At 34.5% G+C, this 22,143-nt stretch overlaps 4 protein-coding genes, 1 long non-coding RNA gene and 2 pseudogenes across 19 annotated transcripts; 3 read left to right on the top strand and 4 right to left on the bottom strand.

The window, feature by feature from the left end:
- Positions 1-2,552: 2,552 nt before the first annotated feature.
- Positions 2,553-4,749, bottom strand: AT1G34750 (Protein phosphatase 2C family protein). 4 transcript variants are annotated; one of them, NM_001333118.1, is made up of 6 exons: positions 4,483-4,749; positions 4,242-4,325; positions 3,843-4,082; positions 3,484-3,760; positions 3,157-3,311; positions 2,553-3,076 (listed from the first exon to the last, which is right to left on the bottom strand). In NM_001333118.1, the coding sequence occupies exons 2-6, from the start codon at positions 4,278-4,280 to the stop codon at positions 2,939-2,941; spliced, it is 849 nt and encodes a 282-aa protein (NP_001321553.1). In that variant the 5' UTR covers positions 4,281-4,325; positions 4,483-4,749; the 3' UTR covers positions 2,553-2,938. The 4 variants fall into 4 exon arrangements, with proteins under 4 accessions (NP_001321553.1, NP_174731.1, NP_001321554.1 ...); NM_103195.4 differs by having other exon boundaries at positions 4,423-4,749; NM_001333117.1 differs by having other exon boundaries at positions 4,242-4,749.
- A 5,525-nt stretch (positions 4,750-10,274) lies between these two features.
- GRF11 (general regulatory factor 11) lies at positions 10,275-12,301 on the bottom strand. Of its 2 annotated transcripts, NM_001084180.2 has the most exons (7): positions 12,090-12,301; positions 11,376-11,682; positions 11,190-11,277; positions 11,003-11,112; positions 10,771-10,916; positions 10,630-10,664; positions 10,275-10,539 (listed from the first exon to the last, which is right to left on the bottom strand). In NM_001084180.2, exons 1-7 carry the CDS (start codon positions 12,154-12,156, stop codon positions 10,534-10,536), a joined length of 759 nt encoding a protein of 252 aa, NP_001077649.1. In that variant the 5' UTR covers positions 12,157-12,301; the 3' UTR covers positions 10,275-10,533. The 2 variants fall into 2 exon arrangements, with proteins under 2 accessions (NP_001077649.1, NP_564451.2); NM_103196.4 differs by having other exon boundaries at positions 10,275-10,664.
- Positions 12,302-12,957: 656 nt separating this feature from the next.
- Positions 12,958-15,170, top strand: AT1G34770 (melanoma-associated antigen G1-like protein). 6 transcript variants are annotated; one of them, NM_179416.4, is made up of 7 exons: positions 12,958-13,106; positions 13,176-13,224; positions 13,317-13,566; positions 13,653-13,805; positions 14,555-14,660; positions 14,758-14,872; positions 14,961-15,167. In NM_179416.4, exons 2-7 carry the CDS (start codon positions 13,177-13,179, stop codon positions 15,000-15,002), a joined length of 714 nt encoding a protein of 237 aa, NP_849747.2. In that variant the 5' UTR covers positions 12,958-13,106; position 13,176; the 3' UTR covers positions 15,003-15,167. The 6 variants fall into 6 exon arrangements, with proteins under 6 accessions (NP_849747.2, NP_001321421.1, NP_001321422.1 ...); NM_001333122.1 differs by having other exon boundaries at positions 13,033-13,106; positions 13,193-13,224; positions 14,961-15,170; NM_001333121.1 differs by having other exon boundaries at positions 12,981-13,224.
- On the bottom strand, positions 15,124-17,059 carry APRL4 (APR-like 4). Of its 2 annotated transcripts, none has more exons than NM_103198.3 (4): positions 16,489-17,059; positions 16,203-16,390; positions 15,995-16,119; positions 15,124-15,818 (listed from the first exon to the last, which is right to left on the bottom strand). In NM_103198.3, exons 1-4 carry the CDS (start codon positions 16,675-16,677, stop codon positions 15,388-15,390), a joined length of 933 nt encoding a protein of 310 aa, NP_564452.1. In that variant the 5' UTR covers positions 16,678-17,059; the 3' UTR covers positions 15,124-15,387. The 2 variants fall into 2 exon arrangements, with proteins under 2 accessions (NP_564452.1, NP_001117412.1); NM_001123940.1 differs by having other exon boundaries at positions 16,290-16,390; positions 16,489-16,936.
- Positions 17,060-17,708: 649 nt separating this feature from the next.
- Positions 17,709-19,458, top strand: AT1G34844. 3 transcript variants are annotated; one of them, NR_139831.1, is made up of 4 exons: positions 17,724-18,206; positions 18,311-18,578; positions 18,671-18,833; positions 18,920-19,458. It is a non-coding gene; the product is annotated as an other RNA (long non-coding RNA). The 3 variants fall into 3 exon arrangements; NR_139829.1 differs by having other exon boundaries at positions 17,709-18,206; positions 18,311-18,833; positions 18,920-19,349; NR_139830.1 differs by having other exon boundaries at positions 17,709-18,206; positions 18,311-19,349.
- AT1G34842 lies at positions 17,743-18,929 on the bottom strand (annotated as a pseudogene; the record flags this gene model as incomplete). Its single annotated transcript has 1 exon — positions 17,743-18,929.
- Positions 19,459-20,039: 581 nt separating the features above from the next.
- Positions 20,040-21,475, top strand: AT1G34904 (annotated as a pseudogene; the record flags this gene model as incomplete). Its single annotated transcript has 1 exon — positions 20,040-21,475.
- Between the last annotated feature and the right edge of the window lie 668 nt (positions 21,476-22,143).

The following is a 22,143-nucleotide window of genomic DNA, read 5'->3' on the forward strand; positions in this document are numbered from 1 at the left end:
TTTTGGAGAAGTTTCTTAAACAATTCGATCTCGTTTATCTCAGGAATTTGGTAAAAGTTTTATGTCCATAAGGTCTCAGAGGTGGATGTCTCTGCAAACTGTAAGAAAAATCACCAAACGATTTTTTGGTGTCCATAATAACGAGTCCATTTAAATATATCCATTCAGAAAACTTTTTACTGATTCATATTCATTCTATATACCATGTCCATAATAACAGGAGATTCGATTAACCGTGGTTTGTAAAGAAACCAAAGTTTCATGTCCATAAGGTCTTGGAAGTGGAGGTCTCTTCAAACTGAAAGAAAAATCAACAAACAATTTTTTGGTGTCCATAATAACGAGTCCATTTAAATATATCCATTCAGAAACTTTTCTATTGATCTATATCCATTCTATATACCATGTCAATAATAACAGGAGATTCGATTAACTGTGTTTTGTAAAGAAACCAAAGTTCCATGTCCATAAGGTTTTGAAGGTAGAGGTCTCTGCAAACCGAAAGAAAAATCAACAAACAATGTTTTGGTGTCCATAATAACGAGTCCATTTAAATATATCTATTCGGAAACCTTTTTACTGCTCTATATCCATTCTGTATACCATGTCCATAATAACAGGAAATTCGATTAACCGGAATCTCGATGCTACATAGATGAAACGAGTTTGACACATGAGAGAGAGCAAAAATCAAATCAAGCCGCCATTGTTGAAGAAGAAGAAGTTTCTTAGATAACTAAATCTCAAATTTATGTCAAAACAAATATTTAAATTGCAAAATAAATCACAATCTTAAAGAAACCAAGACCTCGTATTCTCCAATTAGTCCAGAGAGAAGAGAAAGCCATCGCGTATAGTGGATTTGGAGATTAATTGCAGATTTGGAATTGAAGATATTGTGGGAAATGTTTTTTCTTCGATAAAGTGAGAAAAGAAAAGAAAAAAAGAGAGAAGAGATGGGAAAAGGAGAGAGAAAAGATGACCGATGGAAAAAATGTAGTTAAAAGGTAAATAAGCAAAATAATTTATCTAAAGTGACTTCTCCATTTAAAGTGCTTAATTAGGAACTAATTTTCAAAAAAGTGTCTAATCACGTAATATTCTCATTATTGAAATATGGGATTGGACCCCCGGCCGTCGCACCTCTCACCCTCCTATCTAAGCCAGTACTAATGTAAACACAAATATAAAGCATTAATAATATTAATTCACTTGTATGTACGCTACAAATAAAACTACAACCATCGTATCCCAATGTGTTGAACAGAACAAGTGAATAATGAATCACAATCTGACATTGAAATCACAATCACAATCATAAATTTTGTCAAACTTTCGATAGATTTTCACCAGTTGTGTTCAAGTTTTCACAAGATTTCTTCGAATTATTACCGAATCTTCACCAGATTTCATCGAACAGTCATAGCATTTTCATCAAATTATGTTAAATTATCACTGGAATTTAAGGAGATCCATCCTAATAGCAACACTAATCTTATTGAATTTAAGGTATTGATTGACAGATCCCAGCAAATTCTTCTATTTACATGCCGATGCTCTGTTTGATCATGGCTCAAGATGAACGATGGCGACACACAAAGAAGATGATCCGTTTAAGATATACACATAGGTTTGTAAAGTTTTTTGGACATCCATGGACAACATATTGATATTTTCATATATTAAATTTATCGTGTTTAAATGAAAAAACGCATAAGGTTATTTTTGGCAAAAAGAAGGACTAATATTTTCTCTGTTTTAGAATGAAATATTGAAAAACTAATTAGACTCAGATGTATTGTTTCCCAGCCAATTCTCATAATAACTCAAAATTCTCAATATAAAATCGATTTTTACAAGAAGAAATGATACTGTTGATAATTTCAATACTGCCTTTTGTTAGATCGTGTTATATGCACATAATCCGTCTATTAGGGAGTACTTTTTCAAACTTTGTACCACTGCCTTCTCTTTCTGAACCCTTATGTTGTCAATTAGAGAATTTTGTACCATAGTCTATTGCCGATGATTGATAACTCTATCTTTATCAACACAAAATATCATATACGAAGCATATGTTACTTCGATTTAATGCAAGATAAAATTGAACAACATATAGAGGCGATCGTAAGTTAAATGTTGATATTATCTTGTTTTTCTATCAAAACACATATGTTTAATTTATTAACTTAGTTATATTAATACTTTTTACATTTTGACCCTTCGCTTAATAAATTTCATTTGATGTCTATAATACGATACACTTTAAGAGATTCAAGTATTTACTCTAAAAATATGTAAATTATTCTAATATCTAATTGTGTAATGTATGGGCGAGTAGTTTTTACCAATGGAGAATCACAAATAGTTTTTACAAATTAATTAATTTATATTGAATATTTTTGGTTGTCGATGTATTCGAAATATGTTTTGGTTGTTAATAAATTTTTCAACTATGTTTTTTTTAAGATAAACACAGTTTATTTACCAATGAAGAATCACAAATAGTTTTTATAAATTGTTTAATTTCTATTGAATTTTTTTTCGGTTGATTAAAATATATGAGCGAGTATATTATCGGAAAAAAACAAACATTGTAAACGAAAAAAAAAACAACGAAAATAGAGAACTGTTTAATAACATAGATCAGAAGAAGCACACAGCTTTTTATATACACTCCCCACCCACTTGAGAGTAATCTTCTCATGGTTTTATACACCAAATCTGATATGATTCATTTTCACTTACACAAACCACAAAAAAAAAAATCCAATCAAATTACCAAACATTGCGCAAACCAATCAACCATTCTACACCGGAGGTAAAAAAACACAAGTAAAAATATCTTCTACTCTTCAAAATCAAACTTATTTATTTGGTTTCTTCCATTTCTAGTTGTTCCATCTTTTTTCCTTGGTGGGTTTCAAAAGATCTTTCATCACCTTAATCTGACGACAATGCAAGAAATATCATCTTTACTGTCTCTTCTAAGCGCTTCGGTTGTTAGTTCTTTCGCTGCTTTCAATGGATCTTTGATTCTTCTCGCAATATCAATCGCCTCTTGGTTAGCCATCACCTACACATTTACACATCAAAACCGTTTTAATCCAAAAACGCCAACCAGTTCCTTCACAAATCACAAACATCATTGTTTACCTTCCATAGACCGTCACTAGCAAGAACAAGAACATCTGTGTGATCATCGATCGATGAATCTTTAACGTCAGGATCTGACCGTAGATGTGTTTTGAGGCTTTTGTCTCCAAAAGCACGAGAAACCGCTAGCTGCCCGTTAACCCGAGGGACATCTCCTGCAAAAAAAAAACAGAACATAAAACATGTGTTGGGATAACTTTTATCTGAATTTGATACGTTTTGGTATTATCTGTAGGACCGCGAAATCCTGATTTGCAATAAATCAAACATCTTTATAAAACGATTAGGAAAGACGGTTTTCAAAAACGAGTGAAGGAGAAGACTAACCTGGCATGTTGGATACAAAGCCTCCTTTACCCTCGATGCTCAACCTTTCAGTGTGCGGCTCATGATCAATAGTCATCTGTATTGCCTGACCTCCTTGAGATAGAACCGCCCGAGAATCACCCACATTTGCCACCCATAAACGCCGTCCATTCATCAGAATAGCGGTTACAGCCGTTGAGCCACCACGGCCTAAGTCAGAAGAATGTGACAGAATGGCTTGGTCTGTCTTCTCATAGGCAGCAATTATTGATCTCTGAGGATCATACCTAAACTGCTCCTGAACACACACACACACCGTTTCAAACACGAGCCAGTAGATGCAGTGAAGAGCCTATATAATAGTGAAAATTTCTACACACCTCTTTGAGGATATTGGAGAACAAATGCTTCTGTAGATAAGCAGGAACACGTTCACCCAAATGACCATCGTAGATTGCAAACAAACCGAGCTCGTTACCGTCTATTTTCACGAATTTAGACACATGATAATCCTCCATTGGATGATTAGCTTTCCCTTTCACTAAGCTGTAACCGAATTTAATCTCGCCGTCGTTATTTCTCCCTTTTCCAGAACTAGTCGATGCCCTCCCAACCACAAGCTACACCAACCAACAAAGACAAATTCATATCTCATAATTGTTCAACATTAGACACAAAATGTTTAAGACATCTCTCAAACTCAACAAGACATAGTACCATCTTAACCACTTATTGGCCCAAGAGAAAAGAAAAAAAAGACAAGATTTGAGATTACATACATCGTAGTCTGAAGAACCGAAGCAACATAACTTCGCCATGAGAGTCAGATGTTCCACAAAAATCTACTCAAAGATTTCAACAACCTGCAAAAACCGAACTTTTCAGAAACCCCCAAAAAAACATAGAAGTCCTTTTAATAAAACAAAACACGAAATCAGAAAGAACCCACATAAGGATTACCTCAAAATCGGAGAACCCAGGTTCCAAAAACCATAAAGAAGGGATAATTTTGGAGCCTACCAGTACGCGGCTTGAGAGCAATACCGTGAAGAAAGGGTTATTGACAGACTCTGCAAATGTACTTTATTCAAAAGTCTTCGATAAAAAAACCACGGAATTAGTGGAAGACGACGACTACTACGACGAGTAGACTTCAATTTTTGCTGTTTTTTTTCCATTAGAAATGAAAAACAAATCTCTTTCCTTGTTATTGGGTTCGTTGGTTGACTTTTTTGCCGTGTCTTAAAAGCAGAGTCGCTCTGGCTTTGTCCTCTTGTTTTCAATATGATTTAAATATTGTTAACTGGTTTAAGAGAGTAATCAGACATGTTATGTATCCATTCATTTGCTAAACGACGTCATTCTCAATTAAAGAAAACTCTTGAAATCATTAATTAGCATTCTCAAAAAAATCATGAACTTTCAAATTTGGGATAAAAAAACGTGAACTTTCGAAATGCCACTAAAATCATAAAGTTTCGTTTGACTTTTGATAAAATAATTAAGTTTCGTTGACTTTGCTATTTTGGACATGTCGTTAAGTTTTCGTTAACAACAAAACAACGGAGTTAACTTTTCGTTAACATTTTCCGTTAGAAGCGAAACGATGTCGTTTCAAAATGAAAATATATTACACAATATGTGCCAAGAAGGAATCAAACTCATGACTCTCCAGAATTATTACAAGCGCTCAACCAAATATGCTACGATAACGTTTTGATATTATTGTAAACTGAAATATTTATATATATACACAAAACTAATTAAAAATAACTTGTGAAATATAGAACGGGAAAAATGTCAAAAAAACATAAACTTTCAAATTTGGGATGAACAAAACATGAACTTCAAAAATGCCACTAAAATCGTAAAGTTTTGTTTGACTTTTAATAAAATAGTAAAGTTTCGTTGACTTCGCCATTTTAGACATGTCGTTAAGTTTCCGTTAACAAAAAAAATACAGCGTTAATTTTCCGTTTAATATGTTCTGTTACAGACGAAACGACGTCGTTTGAAAATCTAAAATAAAATAACGATTGTGAGTCCACGAAAATCTAAAATAAAATAACGACGTCGATCCAGATACGTATTGTTTTCCTCAGATGCACTCAACCATTGGGGCCACGATATTATTCTAGTACAGATTGCAAACGGATCTATATAACATATACGTATGCAATTAATTAAAAATAACCAAATATGTACAAATATTAAATATACATACCATAAATATACATTTCGAAATATCATATTTTTAATTTTACATATAGAGATTTCTTCTAAATGCATTGAATTTTTATCTGAAAATTTATTTTTTCTTCATTTTATTTTATGAAAAAAATTGAAACTTATGAAATTAGAAAATAGGCTAAAATTTATACAATCCTTCTCAAATAAATATAGGATTAATTTATACATGCACATAGAATTTTATTCAATTTAATTTTATAAATATTTTTAATTATAAAAACATATCTATTCGATAAATTAACTTGTAATATATATATATATATATATATATAAGATAAACATAAAATATAATCATTCCATCTTCAAATAATTAAATGTGATGTTCATAATTAGATGGAAACAATATAAGAAACCATTTATTTAGGCAATATATTTCATTTTCTCTATTTCATATGTTTCTTTTTTTATATAATTTAAGAAAGAATAATTTAAATTAAATGCATTAATATAGATCTTTGTTTGGTTATTTTTAATTAATTGTATATTTATATCTTATATATATATGTGTTTTTCATTTTGTTAATATGTTCTCGTGGCTCAGTGGTTTAATGATTCTTTGAAAGGCAAAAGACCATAGGTTCGAATCCTTGTGGGTTTACTTTTTTCTTTTATTTAGAATTTCAAAACGACGTCGTTTCACTTTTAACAGAAAATGGTAACGGAGTGTTAATTCTGTGATTTTTTTGTTAACGGAAACTTAACGAGATGCCCGAAATGGCAAAGTCAACGAAACTTGACTATTTAATCAAAAGTCAAACAAAACTTTACGATTTTAATGGCATTTTGAAAGTTTATGTTTTTTCTTCCCAAATTTGAAAGTTCGTGCTTTTTTTGACATTTTTCCCATTCTCGATTGTTAGAGTTTGTAATTAATTTGAGAGGTTTTTAGATGGAATAGAAATTCTCGCTTTGGTAGAGGAAACTTGTTGTCTGCAAGGAAATGGTTGAGCGGATGGTAGTTGATAACTAACCTCAGTTTTCCTCGTACTTGTTCAGCTCTTTTGTTAACATAGAAGGTTTCACATGCCCATGGGGAGGTGGTCTTCTCAATGAGGTCTTCTCTTTGGAGTTGGTCGACTTCTTCGAGAGCAAGATTATAGTGGTTTGGATTCATTCCTGGAAGGCTTGCTTTTGTTGGATGACATCCTCATTCTTCTTGAAGGGTAATGATATGAAAAAGTCCGGATTCTTTCATAAAGGTGATGAAAATTTGGTGAGGAACTCTGAATGTGAAGTAGCACAAGAAGCCTTGATAATCTCGTCTTTGATAGAATTTCATATTCCATGGGGTAGAGATGGGAGACATTAGTCCATGGTAGCAGTTGGTTCTTGTGCTTAAGTCTTTTTGGATTCCAAGATACTTTCTTAAGGCTATGAAGGACATCAACTCCAAGTATGAAATCTTTTCCAGGGAGTTCAGACCTATATACTTTGCTTTGATCATGTATCCTGGAAAGAGTTGGATGTAGATGGGCTTGGTGATTAAGGAGATGTGGAAGATCTGGCCATTTGCCGCCTTGAAAGCTACTGAACAGGAATTCCAGTGAGAAGCTGCAAGTATGTCTGGTTTGATTATAGATGATGCTGCTCCAATGTCGAGATAAGCTTTGAATTTGATGGGCTTGTCATATTTGTTGGGAAAGATGTAGATTTTGGCGTTTGGTGATGGTTGGGATATGTACGCCAATTCTTCTTTCGACTTTGTAAGCATGAAATGTGTAGAGGTCAAATAACATGAATTGATCATATGCATCTTCTTCTTCTTTAGTGCTTGATTCATCCGAAGAGTCTTCTTTTTGTTCGATACCCATTGCTAGAACTGTATCATCGGTTGGTTCATCATCAAGGGAAAAGATTGATTCAATGTCGGAGTCATCAATATCTTTGATCTTGGCTAAGTATCTAAGAAGATTATCTCTTTTCTTCTTATTCGGGCATTGTTTTGCATAGTGGCCTTTCTTCTTGCAGATGTAACATCTGTCTGATTACTTGAAACTCTTTGTGACTTTTTCCTGAAGAATTTCCACTTCTTTTTGTCGGACAGATGAGGATACTTCTTCTGCCATTTTTTCTTGAATCTTTTTTCTTTCCGATAACTTGTTGAACATCCACACTTCCTCTCTTTGCATTTTATAGAGAGTTATGGGCGATCACACGCTCTTCCTAATAGTTTTCCTTCCTCTTGCAGGTGCTTGAAAAACTTGCATAACTTTTCTAGTGTCGCAAGGTGTAGAATCTTTTTGACATCCTCTCATAGTGTTTTTCTAGATCCTTTCTTTTGAAAAAATAACACTTCATACTGAGATATTCTTCTCTTGCTTGAATGGTGTAGTGATCCCATGCTCCAAGAAATTCATTGTGGATGTGTCCAATCAAACCATCAATCGAAGGAAGAGGATAATCTATTTTACTAGCATTGAATTTTCTTAAGGAAGATGATTTTATCAAAGAAGATGTAATTTTCATAGTGTATGTGGAGGTCAGAAACCATAACAGAATACTTTGTTTCTTATCTATCTCTTAAAGTAATAACAAACCTTGAGTTGTTTTTCTTATTATCAACAAGTACTAAGAACATTAAGAAATTAATCAAGCGGTTTTTAGCTACGCAAACCGAGGCAAAACACTAATCAACCTTTAAAAGCCTCAAGGTACTTCGAGATTTTACAACCTCATAGATTTGTTTCTTTATGTTCTCTTTCTCTAGCTAAACCGGATTTCTGATGTGGAGATAACAACTCTACGATGTATTACGACTTAAGAAGGTAAGAGCCAAAGCTTAGATTGCCATGGATCGAATTCGTTTGTGGATTCGATGATATCTTGGTATTTGAATTTGCCATCAACGCTTAATATGGACATATTCTCTCCTGTTTCATGATTTGTGTTTCTTCCATTATGTGGTTTTCGTTTCCAAATGTAGTAGTAGGTGAATGTGCATGGGGATATAGAGAGAATGACGAGTGCTCCTAGGATAGGCACTAGTATCCACATTTCAAGTTTTTTTCTAATTAAAATAAAATGTCGAAAATAATAAGGTTGATAATTTTTGTTTCATAAAAAATTTAGATATTTGAAAATTAGCCGCCAAACTTTTCTCTAGTATTAAATTTAATGTAAGTGGTTAGCTTAATTGTATATATAGATATTTAACTTTCTCGAATAACAAAAAAAAAAACTGAAAACATAAGAAAAGAAAAGGCAAAATTTTAGCAAAAATGGAAAAAAGTATAAACAAAATTTGATCTAATTATGTTATTTGTATTTGTTATGTAATAGGTCAGATTAATTTGTCTCGTCTCAAATTCCTATAACACAATTATGTTAATAATCCTTTTGTTCCGCACATAATGTGTAAATAGTAATTTTAATTAATTAAAACAATTATTATTTACAAACTATATATCTAGTAACTATTTGTATTTGTTATGCAATCCCCTATATATTAATGGGAAGTACTTTTAAAAAATAACCTTATCTCTATGTATGATTAATAAAAATATCATGTTAACGTGTCATTCTCAGATAGCTCCTCAATCCATTTAATTTTTATTTCAACCACTTAAAACAAAACAGATTACTTCAACATAGTTTTTGTCAACAACATTGAAATATCTTTGAAATGAGATAAAATAGGTGATTACATACCACATGAGAGGCTAGTTCACTCCCTTTATTCACGAAATTAAAAACAACAACGAAAGTTATTCAAGAAACCCTTTCGTTGATACAACAAAAGGGTTTCAGTCAAACTTAGGCATTGGCGTTTCTTGGCCTCGTCTGACTAACAAACCTCCTGCAGTACATGGGACGACCATGGACAGAAAAGCAAACCTCAATCCATTTAATTAAACACCCAACATTTATTAGAATATTTATAAATTTTGTAATTTGTTGTACTTATGATTATTTTTTCAATTAATTTATGTTTTTATTTTACTCAATTAATTAAAACAACAATACAAATAAAATATGCAATTAAAAGATACAAACCTATACAAAATGGATCACCTTATATTTTGTGTATCGATTAATATATCAAGACATATATTATAAATCATGATAAACATAAATATTAATATATATGTAAGAAAATTTGATAAACATATATAGAACAACTTCAATATTAGCAATAAACTAAAATTAATTAATAATCCTTTTATTTCGCACATAATGCGGGTTGTTAACTAGTTTTTTTTTTTATATTAAAAACTTATGTAAGCAAAATGACTAAAACTATAAATTTAGATTATGTTGCAATTTAGGCTTTTCCTGAACTATATTCAAGCACCTAGCGGAGACTCTTCATTTTTTGGACGGTATGTGTGTAAGTTTCTAGGAACAGACTAAAAATGTGTTTCCTCCATTGTAGAGGGATGCACACACTCCTGAGAGATGTTAGAATTTCTTATGCCCTGGTTTCATACAAACCAGTAACAGTATCTTCGTCAATATTGAATGTATGCAACTTATTTTTGGATGGTATGTATGTAAGTTAAATTTCTAGAAACAAACTTCTTCATGCCCTCGTTTCATGAAACCAAAGGTGTTATCTCACGTCCCGTCTCCTCCCCGGTTAGGATATTTCTTTTCTTTTCTTTTGTTATATTACTATTTACGCACTCGTGCCGGTTTAAAGCAATCGGTCAAGACAATAGGACGACACATAAGTTTTCATTTCGATTAAAAAAAAAAAAACATAAATCCAAAAGAAAAAGAGGGTAACAAATGATGGTTTAAAGCAATCGTTCGCAAGAAGAGAAGTTGAAACCGCTCGGTGCCAAATGAATGTATGGCTCCGTAACTAAGTTCTCCACTTCATTAGTTCTACAAAAGGTTATGTCATGCATAACATTTCATGAAAAAAGAAGAAAGATATTAGGAAAGTGTAAAGCTTTGCTTTTAGATTTTGTTTACCTCATCTTGTTGATTATGGCCTTTAGATTGTTCACCTGCAAGACAAAAGAAAAAGTATATAATAAAGCATTCATTTAATACAAAGTACTATTATAAAGTTTTAAAGAGATGTTGTGTCTCGTGTATTGTTTAATTACTTACCTCCTTCCTCTAGATCAGAGGTCCATAAAGTGAGGTTATCTCTGAGAAGTTGCATGATAAGTGTGCTGTCCTTGTATGAATCTTCGTTAAGACTGTCAAGCTCAGCGATTGCTTCATCAAACGCTCGCTTTGCCAAATGACATGCTCTAAGGGATTCAAGAAATTTTCAAAACATGTTTATAACTTGGATGTAGTTTAGCCTGATAGGTTACTTGCTCTTAACGGACAATACCTTTCCGGAGAATTCAAGATCTCGTAGTAGAAGACAGAAAAGTTGAGAGCCAAGCCGAGTCTTATTGGATGTGTTGTAGACAATTCCGTGCTAGCAGAACTCGTTGCAGCCTATATTTAAACAGAAATATCAGCTTTCTTTCCTAGCTATTCAGCTAATTGATCAAGAGAAAATATGACAAACATACTTCATACGCCTTGAGTGATAGGTCCGCAGCTTCCTCGCGATCAGCACCGGACTTAAATTCAGCCAAGTATCTGAAATAATCTCCTTTCCTAACAACAACAAACAAAATAATCAAAAACCAATTCAAGTGTGTGTCATATACTTTCTTGTTTTGATTTTAAGTTTTTAATTCAAGAATGAGACTAACATTTTGTAGTAGAAGACGGTGGATTCTCCCGAAGTTGCGAATGGGACAAGATGCTTATCGATGACAGCCAAAATATCGTAACAAATCTTGGAGAGTTCTTCTTCAACTTTTGTCCTGTAATCCTTAATCCTCTTGGCATTTTGTTCGTTTCCTTTCGATTCTTCTTTCTGCTCGATCGAAGAAAGGATCCTCCACGATGCTCTCCTAGCACCAATCACATTTTTGTAACCAACAGATAAAAGATTCCTCTCTTCAATGGTGAGCTCTACATCAAGAGCTGCAACTTTCTTCATTGCTTCAACCATCTCTATTTACAAGAACAACACAATAAAGCATATTACTCATCAAATCAACTCCAAATAAAACAAAAGTAAATTTTTTGAATTTGACTTATATCATAAAGTACAACAATCCCATTTTTTTAGTTACCAAACTATGAGGTATATCAAGAAATTTACATTTTAAACCTTTTTCATCGCGTAAATAATAATCGAATAATCTCCGATTTTACGCAAGGAAACAAAGAAAAACTATATAGAGATTCCAATAATCCAAAGTCGTTCACAAACTCTTTATTTACTTGATTTCTAAGTAACCATTTTTTACAGTCAATACATTTTCAGACAAAAGTATGAAAGGACAGATCTAACAGAGTTTTAAGAGATTACTTAGAAATTTCAAACATAAAAGAAACAAGTACGGTCTTTTGTTTACCATCGTATCTCTCAGCTTGCTCGTTGAGTTTCGCCAAGTACACTTGCTTCGCTCTCTCGTTCTCCATAGCTTCTCCTTTCTCTCTTCTCTCTCGAATTGAGACTTTTGTTCTGATCAAAAACTGCTGTCACGATATAAAAAGAATTTTGGCGGTTTGGTTTAAGACAGGAGAAGCAAATCAACGGCTGAGATTAAGTCTCTAGATAGTGGAGAGCCTCAAATAGTGATAACAACGAATCTCAACCGTTGGATTTAGATGTTTGGTGTGCCCCATGCTTCTTTGTTTTTTCATTGGTTATAATAATAACTAGGGGTTCAATCCGGATAAACCGATCTGATCTGAACCGAATTATTCAATCCAAAAACGGAACCACACTTTCAATGAATTGTTTTTAATATAATTTTCCTTTGTACCTTATACAATGATTTTTTTTAAAAAAAAAATCACATATGTCTGTTAAAAAAGTTATTAATGTTTAATTATGCATATATTATTTTCTACACTAACTAATAACAATTCATAATATTTAAATATTTTCACATATTTTTTTTTGGAATTTACAATTTCTAAAATAATAATGAATGCATTAAAAAAATAGAACATTTATTTTTCGTGGAACAAAAAAACCATTAATTGTTGACAAAAAAAAGTCATTAATCTCCAAAGAATAAATGGAATATATATAAAAAACCGAACAAAATTTAAACCAAACTGAAGAATAATAGTCAGATCTTAAATCAAAATTTCGTTGAAATAAGGATTTAACAAAATCAAAATCAAAATTCAACCAAATTATCTATTTTAGTTTGATACCATTATTTATATAAACCAAAAAATCTATAACACAAAAACCAAACCGAATCTAAACCGAAATACGGAGTCGAATAACACTTGTACCCACTCTTAAAACCGTCTCAATGAACCAGAGACTGTCTCGTTTCTCCCGCCAATTGATAATACCATGAAATTAGGGTTTACGAAGCTTTTAATCGTCTCTCCTTCCCAATTTCTTCCAGGTAAAAATCTCTCTAAAACATTGAAATTCATCGATTCATGTGTTTAATTTGACGCGAATTTGATTTCAGAATGGCCGACGAAGAAGATTCTCTCTCTCAATTCGATATATCCAAAGAGGTAACAGATTCAATTTTGGGAATTTATCGGAATTTTGATTTCCGAATATGATTTGGTATTGAGATTGATTTTTGAGTTTGATTTGAATGCAGGAAACGGATAAGTTAGTTTCAGAGGTGATTAGATTCATACTGTTCAAGTTTCACCAAAGCTCAGGAACTCCAATTAAAAGAGAAGATTTGACTCAGATTGTTACTAAGAACTATCGTCAACGAAATCTCGCTACACACGTGATTAACGAAGCGAAGAAGAAGCTCTCTAATGTCTTTGGTTATGATTTGAAAGAACTTCAACGTGCTCGTTCTTCTTCTACTGGTCAATCTAGGCTTCCTCAGTCACAGAGTAAGATTTTGGCATTTGTTTATTAAGAAGCGGCTGCACCGCGTCTCGGCGATATAGCTAAATGTTTGTTTTCGTTCAATTTTTAGGTTCTGTTGACTCGAAATCGTATGTGCTTGTTAGTGAATTGCCGTTGGAAGTGTTTAAGAAACATGTTGTGGATGAAACCACGAGTCCTGTGACTGGCTTTACGTTTGTGGTTCTTGCCATTGTGCAGCTTGCAGGTGGTAAAATCCCTGAAGGTATGCTGTTACTCGGTCTCTTACGACGATCTTTTTTATGGTTTCGATGTAATGTTCTATGCAAAGTGGTAGAGTGGAAGTCAAAAGTACATTATAGAGATTTGTTTAAGAACCTAAAGTTGTAGTTAGAGAGCAAAGTTGTAGAGTAGAAGTCAAAAGTACATTAATTCGATCTCTTACGATCTTTTTTGGTTTCGGTGTAGTGTTCTCACAATTCTGGGAATCATAGTTAGAGAGCAAAGTTGTAGAGTGGTAGTCACAAGTACATAATATAGATTTGTTTAAGAACCTAAAGTTGTAGAGTGGAAGTCAAAAGTACATTAATTCGATCTCGTACGATCTTTTTTGGTTTCGGTGTAGTGTTCTCATAGTTCTGGGAATCATAGTTAGAGAGCAAAGTTGTAAAGTGGAAGTCAAAAGTACATTATATAGATTTGTTTAAGAACCTAAAGTTGTAGTTAGATAGCAAAGTTGTAGAGTGGAAGTCAAAAGTACATTAATTCGATCTCTTACGATCTTTTTTGGTTTCGATGTAGTGTTCTCACAGTTCTGGGAATCATAGTTAGAGAGCAAAGTTGTAGAGTGGAAGTCAAAAGTACATTATGTAGATTTGTTTCAGATCCTAAAGTCTCTATGATGAATTAGTTTTTAGAGTGAAATCAAGAGTATATGATAGTCACACACTTGATTTAAGAATTTGTTTGTTGACGTCTTTTTTCTTGCATCTATATGTTTCTCAACATCCTTAGAAACCCTTTGGCATCATTTGAAGCGAATGGGATTGCATGAAAATGATGAGCATAATCCTGTGTTTGGGAACAACAAGCAGACCCTGGAGACATTAGTCCAACAAAGGTGAGACCTTTCGTTAACCTTGTGCATAACTCTGCAAGGAATAAACGACTGAGGTGGTTTTCATAGTTCTTCTCAAAAGGTTTCGTCCTTTTTACAGGTTCTTGCAGAAGGAGAAAGTAAGTGGCCCTGAGGGTAGTACTTTGTTTTACGATCTTGCAGAGAGAGCGCTAGATCCTCAAGTTAGCGAGAAAGTAAAAGATTACATTTCACAGGTACTACATAAAGAACATACTTCTTCTTTGTTGATTTTAATCATCTATTTTCAGCTTTGACTAAGATTTGGTATTATGTGAAATGCAGATCCTTAAGAATGATGTAGCAGTTGTAGAGCTTAATGATTAGAGGAAGATTTGGCCTTAGAGACTTAACCAAACAGATTGGTGCATGTCTTTGACTCATGTATTTTGTAAAATTGCCTTGATTATGCAATGTGAGATGTGAAGTTTCTTGAGAAAACAAGATAAGCAATAGACCAATTCTGATATAATATTGACAAAAAAATATGAATTTGACTTTTATAATTTTGCCATCTGATGACATATACACTTCTACTACAAAATGTTCAGCTATGAATTAAGCCCTCTCCAAAGTTGTTGGTCTAGAGGAACACTGCTGATTATACAGGACAAAGGGTAAAACTTTAACCTGAAAAGCTGTAACAGAAACATGATACAGCCAAACACATTTTAGCTGTGACCATATTTGCTAAAATTATAGAATTATGAAGTCACTGAGAAGATGAACTTCTTCTGTTTGATGAGCTTGAATCCCCAATTGAGACAGTGGCCAAAGACTTAGAGGCCCATGCTCTAGCGTTCATAGCCCCTCCCTGCAGATTGCTTCTTCTATGCATGCATAATTGTACAGCTCGGCTTAGAAACCCGACGGTATGTTCTAGCAGGCTTTCTAGTCTCATGTTCTGAGCAATCCGTCTCCAAGTGAACTTCATAAACACGACGAGTGTAGGATATATCAAGTGAAGCAATCTCAACAGGACGAATACAATGGCAAGAGCTAGATAGGTCTCTTGTCGAAGCATATTCTCAGGCGATCTTGCCCACGTGAATGGACAGTTTTCTGGCTCTGTGTTGTTTTCGTTACCGAGATGAGGAACTGATACGCTTCTCTCGAGAGAAGTTTTATCCAATGTCTCAATGCCTACAATCTCATAACATTCCTTGTTAGTTCCACTAGTTGAGCTATTGATCATAAACAACTACTACCATCACACAAAACCAACTCTTTAGTATCTACTAAATGCCTAACCTCACTACAAAAACACTATCCACATCAGGGTAAATACAGAACAGAAGACTAGATATATGAAGCCTTACCGGTAACATCACTGTAGAAAGCAACAAGAGAATCAAGCATTCGGGTTCCTCGGTATCGTGCCCGCATTGTCGAATTCAAAAGTAAGAGAGTGGGAAACCCATGAACTCCATACTTGGAAAGGGTGCTGCAGCACAACAAATAACCAAAAGATCATCACCAAAACAGAACCAAAAGGAATTCGTTTGAGACCAGTTTAAAGATTATCACCTAGGCTTAATGGATGATTCCTTAATGGCAAAATGAGGAATGGAGGAATAGAGAGAAGAGATAACATCGAAACTCGGTCTAAATGACCTTGAGAATGGACACCATGATGCATAGAAAAGCAAAGCCACATAATCACACTTGTTCTTATGAATCATATCCAATGCTATTTGCAACCAACGCTCATCACCCTTCACCAACATTTGATGACATTCATAAGAAACGAAAGATAGATTCTTTATCAAGCAGAAACCCTAGAAATTGAAATCCGAGCTCTAATTTAAATTACCTCGGTGACAGCAACAAAACGAGGACGCTCGTCTGATTCAACACCAGAAACAGAACAAGTCTGATCTCGAAGCCCAAAGATTGAATCTTTAGCAGATTTCGTAGCACAAAACGGAACCCTAACGGCGTCGACGTCGGCAACGGTTAAAAACATGATGACCAATAGCAACAACAAGATCTCCTTCTCCATTAAAAAATACCCAGAAGCTCTCTCTCTCTCTATCTCTATTTCTCTCCCTACGAAATTCACAGAACCCAGAATAGAAATTTGTTGTTGTTGCCGACAAATTGGAAACAGGTGAGAGGTTGATGTTTCTGGGAATTGAATCAATGATGTTTCTTTACTGAAGAGATATTTATGCAGCGGTAATGGAATCTGTTATTTGAGGGAGATATTGAAGAAGAAGAAGAGGTTGTGGTTGCTGCTGGGTACTGGGTTATTGCTCGTAGGAACAAAGCAATTAAGCAAAAAAAAAAAATCTTACAAAGTCATGACAAAATTAGAAAAAAAAAAAAATCTAAACCAGAATTTTTAATAAACCGGAGTTTTTTTTTAGTAAACTCAGAATTTTTGCTTCAATACGATTTTGATTTCGATTTTGGTTTAGGTCTTTTCTTTATAAAAAATATTACTATATGAACAACTAATATTTGGATATTTCAACACGTGGGAAGAAAGAGTATTATTGACTACTAGTGTTTCTTTAATTAAAAATTATATTGTTTACTCAATACAGTTAATTGTTATTTGAGATTGTTTTTTTTTTTATGTTTTTATTAATATGAGCATTGAAACATATTAAGTTATCGACACTGTTTATATTTGACCATAATGGTCTTAATAAATTAGCATTATAAACACAATTCGGTTGGTTCCTTATGCACAATACGATAATATCTCTCCCTTTTGCAGAGTTCAAGTCTTCTTCAATACAGTTTTTCCGCAAAGTCTTTATATACAGTTTTTTTTCCCACCATATCATGCTTTGTTTTTATTTCCCAATGAAAGAGTAATTCTTGTATACAATTTGTTGATGTGGTGATTGTCTAAGTCCTGAAGTGTACTTAGAGTTGGAATCCTCTCAAGGTAGAAGAAAAACATCAAGTGAATATATGTTTCAATGTACCTTCGATGTTTTGTAGTCACATTTTTACCATGTAATAATTAGAAATGTTTATTTTAGAATATAAGTAAAGAAAACAGAGCATCAAGAGCATTTTTTTTTTTGTCGAAAATTCTGGTTTTCATTAAATGTTAAACCGGTACAGAATTGATTGCGAGTAAAGCAGCTTTAGCAGCTGCATCTGCCTTACGATTGTTTTCTCTCTTGACAAAATGAAAGCTAATATCAGCGAAACTGAGAGAGATAAAAAGGATGTCATGTAGAATCCCTTGAAGCTCCTTTGGATGAAGCTCCCCCACGATTGCTTCGACAAGCTGCTGCGAGTCAGAAGCTACAACAAGTTTTTTGAATCCTCGATTTGACGCCTGTTGGATGGCAGAGAAGAGAGCGATCGCCTTCGCCATTAAAGGGGAAGATACCTCTCTCGCCACTGCGTGATCCTGGATCTCAGAGTGATTTGAGTTATCTACAAAAATCCATCCCAATCCCGCATCATGTGAATCCTCTCGCCACGCTGCATCTGTGAAACACAAGATTGCATCCGATTCAAATTCCGGCACAATTGGTCTTGAAAGCAGAGTCTGGTGTCCCTGAGGTAAAGGCTGAGCCAATAACCATTCTTTTGCAGCCGAAATTGCTTGAGATATGACATCCCGACTAGATAGATGTTTCTACTCAAATATTTTCTTGTTTCTGCAGGTCCAGATTGTCCAAATAATCCAGGGGAAAAGAGGGTTTGAGCCAATTTCCACCAGTGGTAAGCAAATCAGATGTTTAGCCGCTTCAAAACCCATCTGAAGATTGGTAAAAGTGAAGGTCGAAAGGGTATTTTTGAATGGGGCTTGCTCCCAGATCTGTGCAGCAAATAGACAAAGGAAAAACAGATGAAGACCTGATTCCTCTGCACTACAATGTGGGCAAGCAGTTGTAGGGTTGATGCCTCGAGCTTTCAAGTTGGCACCTAGGGGTAAAGCATTCTTCAATACTTTCAATAAGAGAAACTTAATTTTCGGGGAGCATTTCTTTTTCCATATCTCTGAGTTCCAATTGAGGTCACAGGTTGAGGTGGAACTTGTGTATGAAGATTCCGCAAAGTCTTAGCTGCGTAGTAGCCTGTTTTGGTGCTATAATCACCAGATTTCGTGGGAAGCCAGATAAATTTATCCCTAGCAACAAACCTACTTGGTCTGAACTGAAAGATCTCTGATTGGTATTGAGGGAGGTAAGTTGCAATCTTTTCTCTATTCCAAGACTTGGAAATAGGACATATTAAGTCCTTAACAGTCATGAGTTGTGTCTCTTGAGTAGGAGGACCCATTGGGGTTACGGATGATGAGAGAGAGATCCATGGTGCATTCCAAACCAGGGTATCAGCTCCAGAACCAATCGATCTTCCTAGTTGGGACTAGCATCAAGAGCATAGATTTATAAAACTAGACATGAATCCGAAACGGAAGTGTTTAAACAAAACATATTGATCACTTCGTGGCTTTTCAAACAAATTAAAATTGTTACAGAATCTTAGATTGATTAATAAAAAAAGTGAGAGGATTACCAATACTGAAGTAGAGTCATAATTGTAAAGAAATCGATGAAGCTGTATGTGTGAAAAAATTAGTTCGTTCATGCTCAAAGGTCTAAATAAAAAAGACACATACCTTGACACTAATTTCCAACGATGTATTTTACTTGTGAGAATAATTTTGTTATTTCAGCAATACTAAAGACACAAAAGAAGACATATTAAGAAGATTGTGTAACATTTTAACCAAGAACAATGATTATATGAACAAATTTTGTGAAAGATTACCTTCAAGTAGAGTAAGATTTTTGTGCCGAATTCGAAATTTTGGTAGTTTCGATCAAATATGTAGCTTTGCTAACATACTCGGCTTGCAATATGTTGCAACTCTCATTGCTTGGAGTTCCCATTCAAGGCCACAACATGTATGTTCCTCTATTTTTGAATCCCCACAAAGAAGATTAAAGAGGGCTATAATAATTAATTGATAAAAAAGGAATAAACTGGGATTTGCTAAAGTAGGGTTGATTGCTCACCTTTGGATTAACTTAAGTCGATGAGTAATATGATCACCTTCAAAGTAACTTTCAAAGTAACAACATACTCAAAATCACGAACATTAAAATTGAAGTAAAAAAACCGTTGTTGAAAAAGTCAATTAATTTTTTGTTTTATTTTTATTTTAATCCTTAAATTAGTGAAAAAGGTGAAAATGTATAATTTTAGACTTAAGACACATGGTATAATGATAAGGCTGCAGTTTTTAGAGAAAAGTAACTTGTGATTTATTAGATAAAGATTTCATCTGTAAATTAGTAAAAAAAGAAGGTAAAAGTGCATAATTTTAGACTTAAGCTACGTGGCATAATGATAAGGCGGCAGTTGTTAGAGAAGTGACATGTGATGAAATCACGTGGCATAATGACAAGGCGGGTATTCACAATCAAGTATAAGAGTAATGGAGATATCGAGAGATATAAAACTCGCTTGGTGGCTCGGGGGTTCACGCAAACATATGGCTCCGACTACATGGAGACTTTTGCTCCGGTGGCTAAGCTACACACGGTGAGAGTGGTTCTTGCCTTAGCAACAAATTTATCATGTGGACTATGGCAAATGGATGTCAAGAATGCATTTCTCCAAGGCGAACTTGAAGATGATGTGTATATGACGCCTCCACCCGGTCTAGAAGATACCATTCCATGTGATAAAGTGTTGAGACTACGCAAAGCTATCTATGGTCTTAAACAATCTCCACGTGCATGGTACCACAAGCTCAGCCGAACTCTTAAAGATCATGGATTCAAGAAGTCCGAGTCCGATCACACTTTGTTTACATTACAAAGTCCTCAAGGTATTGTCGTTGTTCTCATCTATGTTGATGATCTTATCATCACCGGAGACAACAAAGACGGTATAGACTCTACCAAGACTTTTCTTAAATCTTGTTTTGATATTAAAGATCTTGGTGAACTCAAATACTTCCTAGGAATTGAAGTGTGTCGACTGGACTCTTTCTATCACAACGCAAATACACTCTTGACTTGTTGAATGAGACAGGTTTTATGGACGCTAAACCGGCTCGCACTCCACTTGAAGATGGCTACAAGGTCAATCGAAAGGGGGAGAAAGAAGATGAGAAGTTTGGCGATGCACCTCTCTATCGCAAACTTGTAGGTAAGTTGATCTATTTGACAAACACAAGACCTGACATTTGTTTTGCTGTAAATCAGGTTAGTCAACACATGAAAGTCCCGATGGTGTATCATTGGAACATGGTGGAGAGAATACTAAGGTATCTCAAAGGCAGCTCCGGACAAGGCATATGGATGGGAAAGAACTCAAGCACCGAGATAGTGGGATATTGCGATGCGGACTATGCGGGTGATAGAGGAGATAGAAGATCTACAACTGGTTATTGTACGTTCATTGGAGGTAACCTTGCAACTTGGAAGACAAAGAAACAGAAGGTGGTCTCATGTTCGAGTGCAGAATCGGAGTATAGAGCAATGAGAAAGCTCACCAACGAACTCACTTGGCTTAAAGCTCTTCTTAAAGATCTTGGCATTGAACAACACATGCCTATCACCATGCATTGTGACAACAAGGCAGCAATATACATAGCCTCAAATTCGGTGTTTCATGAGAGAACCAAGCATATTGAAGTCGATTGTCATAAAGTCCGAGAGAAGATCATCGAAGGAGTCACACTACCGTGTTATACAAGAAGTGAAGATCAATTGGCAGATATCTTCACCAAAGCCGCAAGTCTCAAAGTTTGCAACTTCATACATGGCAAATTAGGACTTGTGGATCTATCTCACTCTTGATCTCATGTTCTCTAACCATGGACATCACACTCTTTTTCCCTTAGTAAAGTTTTCTCCCATGTGGTTTTCTTTACTAAGGTTTTTAATGAGGTGATGAATCATGTGTTCCAAGCTTAGACTCTTGCATAAGTCTTGCGCTTGAGGGGGAGTATTGATCAAGACTCAAATAAGAAAGGCCTAGTATTGGATATGTACTACAAGAGAGTGGGCCGAACATATGAGAAGTCTATGAAGAGCTTCTAGAAGAGGTGAAGGCACACAAATATCTCTTGTAGCCGTTGAAGAGGACTCACGAGTGTCTTTAGCAACAAGGTCAACCAATGACCAGTCACTCTCATCACCAAGACCAAGGAACCTCTTCTCTTATGTCTCTTTCAGTCTTACGTTAATTGTAAACAGCCATATTCTCTTTGTGTGTCTTTAAAAGCATTGTAAACACACAAAGGTTACTATCTAATTCTATCAATATGATTTGGTCTCATATTCTCTCACATACAAACTCTCTTGTTCTTCATAACTCTCTTAATCTTTAATACAATTCCGCATATTCTTTCATGGTATCAGAGCTTAAGATCATGTCTTTATGCTTATAAATCTTCTATTCTCATTCTATTCTTCATTTTCTCCAAATCTCTTCATCATTCTCTAGCTTCATCTCTTTTAACCAACAGATAATAGCT

Source organism: Arabidopsis thaliana (genome assembly GCF_000001735.4).
Source record: "Arabidopsis thaliana chromosome 1 sequence".
Lineage (NCBI taxonomy): Eukaryota > Viridiplantae > Streptophyta > Magnoliopsida > Brassicales > Brassicaceae > Arabidopsis > Arabidopsis thaliana.

Excerpts from the sequence above, each read along its gene's own strand:
- AT1G34750 (NM_001333118.1), bottom strand. The coding sequence starts at position 4,280 with ATGGCGAAGTTATGTTGCTTCGGTTCTTCAGACTACGAT. Across the intron at positions 3,312-3,483 it reads CTTTGTATCCAACATGCCAG|GAGATGTCCCTCGGGTTAAC; the intron begins GTTAGTCTTCTC and ends TTTTTTTTGCAG. Across the intron at positions 3,077-3,156 it reads CTAGTGACGGTCTATGGAAG|GTGATGGCTAACCAAGAGGC; the intron begins GTAAACAATGAT and ends GTAAATGTGTAG.
- GRF11 (NM_103196.4), bottom strand. The coding sequence starts at position 12,156 with ATGGAGAACGAGAGAGCGAAGCAAGTGTACTTGGCGAAACTCAACGAG. Across the intron at positions 10,917-11,002 it reads ATCTTGAATTCTCCGGAAAG|AGCATGTCATTTGGCAAAGC; the intron begins GTATTGTCCGTT and ends TGAATCCCTTAG. Across the intron at positions 10,665-10,770 it reads CTCTGATCTAGAGGAAGGAG|GTGAACAATCTAAAGGCCAT; the intron begins GTAAGTAATTAA and ends TTTGTCTTGCAG.
- AT1G34770 (NM_001333122.1), top strand. The coding sequence starts at position 13,052 with ATGAAATTAGGGTTTACGAAGCTTTTAATCGTCTCTCCTTCCCAATTT. Across the intron at positions 13,225-13,316 it reads AATTCGATATATCCAAAGAG|GAAACGGATAAGTTAGTTTC; the intron begins GTAACAGATTCA and ends ATTTGAATGCAG. Across the intron at positions 13,567-13,652 it reads TAGGCTTCCTCAGTCACAGA|GTTCTGTTGACTCGAAATCG; the intron begins GTAAGATTTTGG and ends TTCAATTTTTAG.
- APRL4 (NM_103198.3), bottom strand. The coding sequence starts at position 16,677 with ATGGAGAAGGAGATCTTGTTGTTGCTATTGGTCATCATGTTTTTAACC. Across the intron at positions 16,391-16,488 it reads GTTTTGTTGCTGTCACCGAG|GGTGATGAGCGTTGGTTGCA; the intron begins GTAATTTAAATT and ends ATGTTGGTGAAG. Across the intron at positions 15,819-15,994 it reads TTTCTACAGTGATGTTACCG|GCATTGAGACATTGGATAAA; the intron begins GTAAGGCTTCAT and ends ATGAGATTGTAG.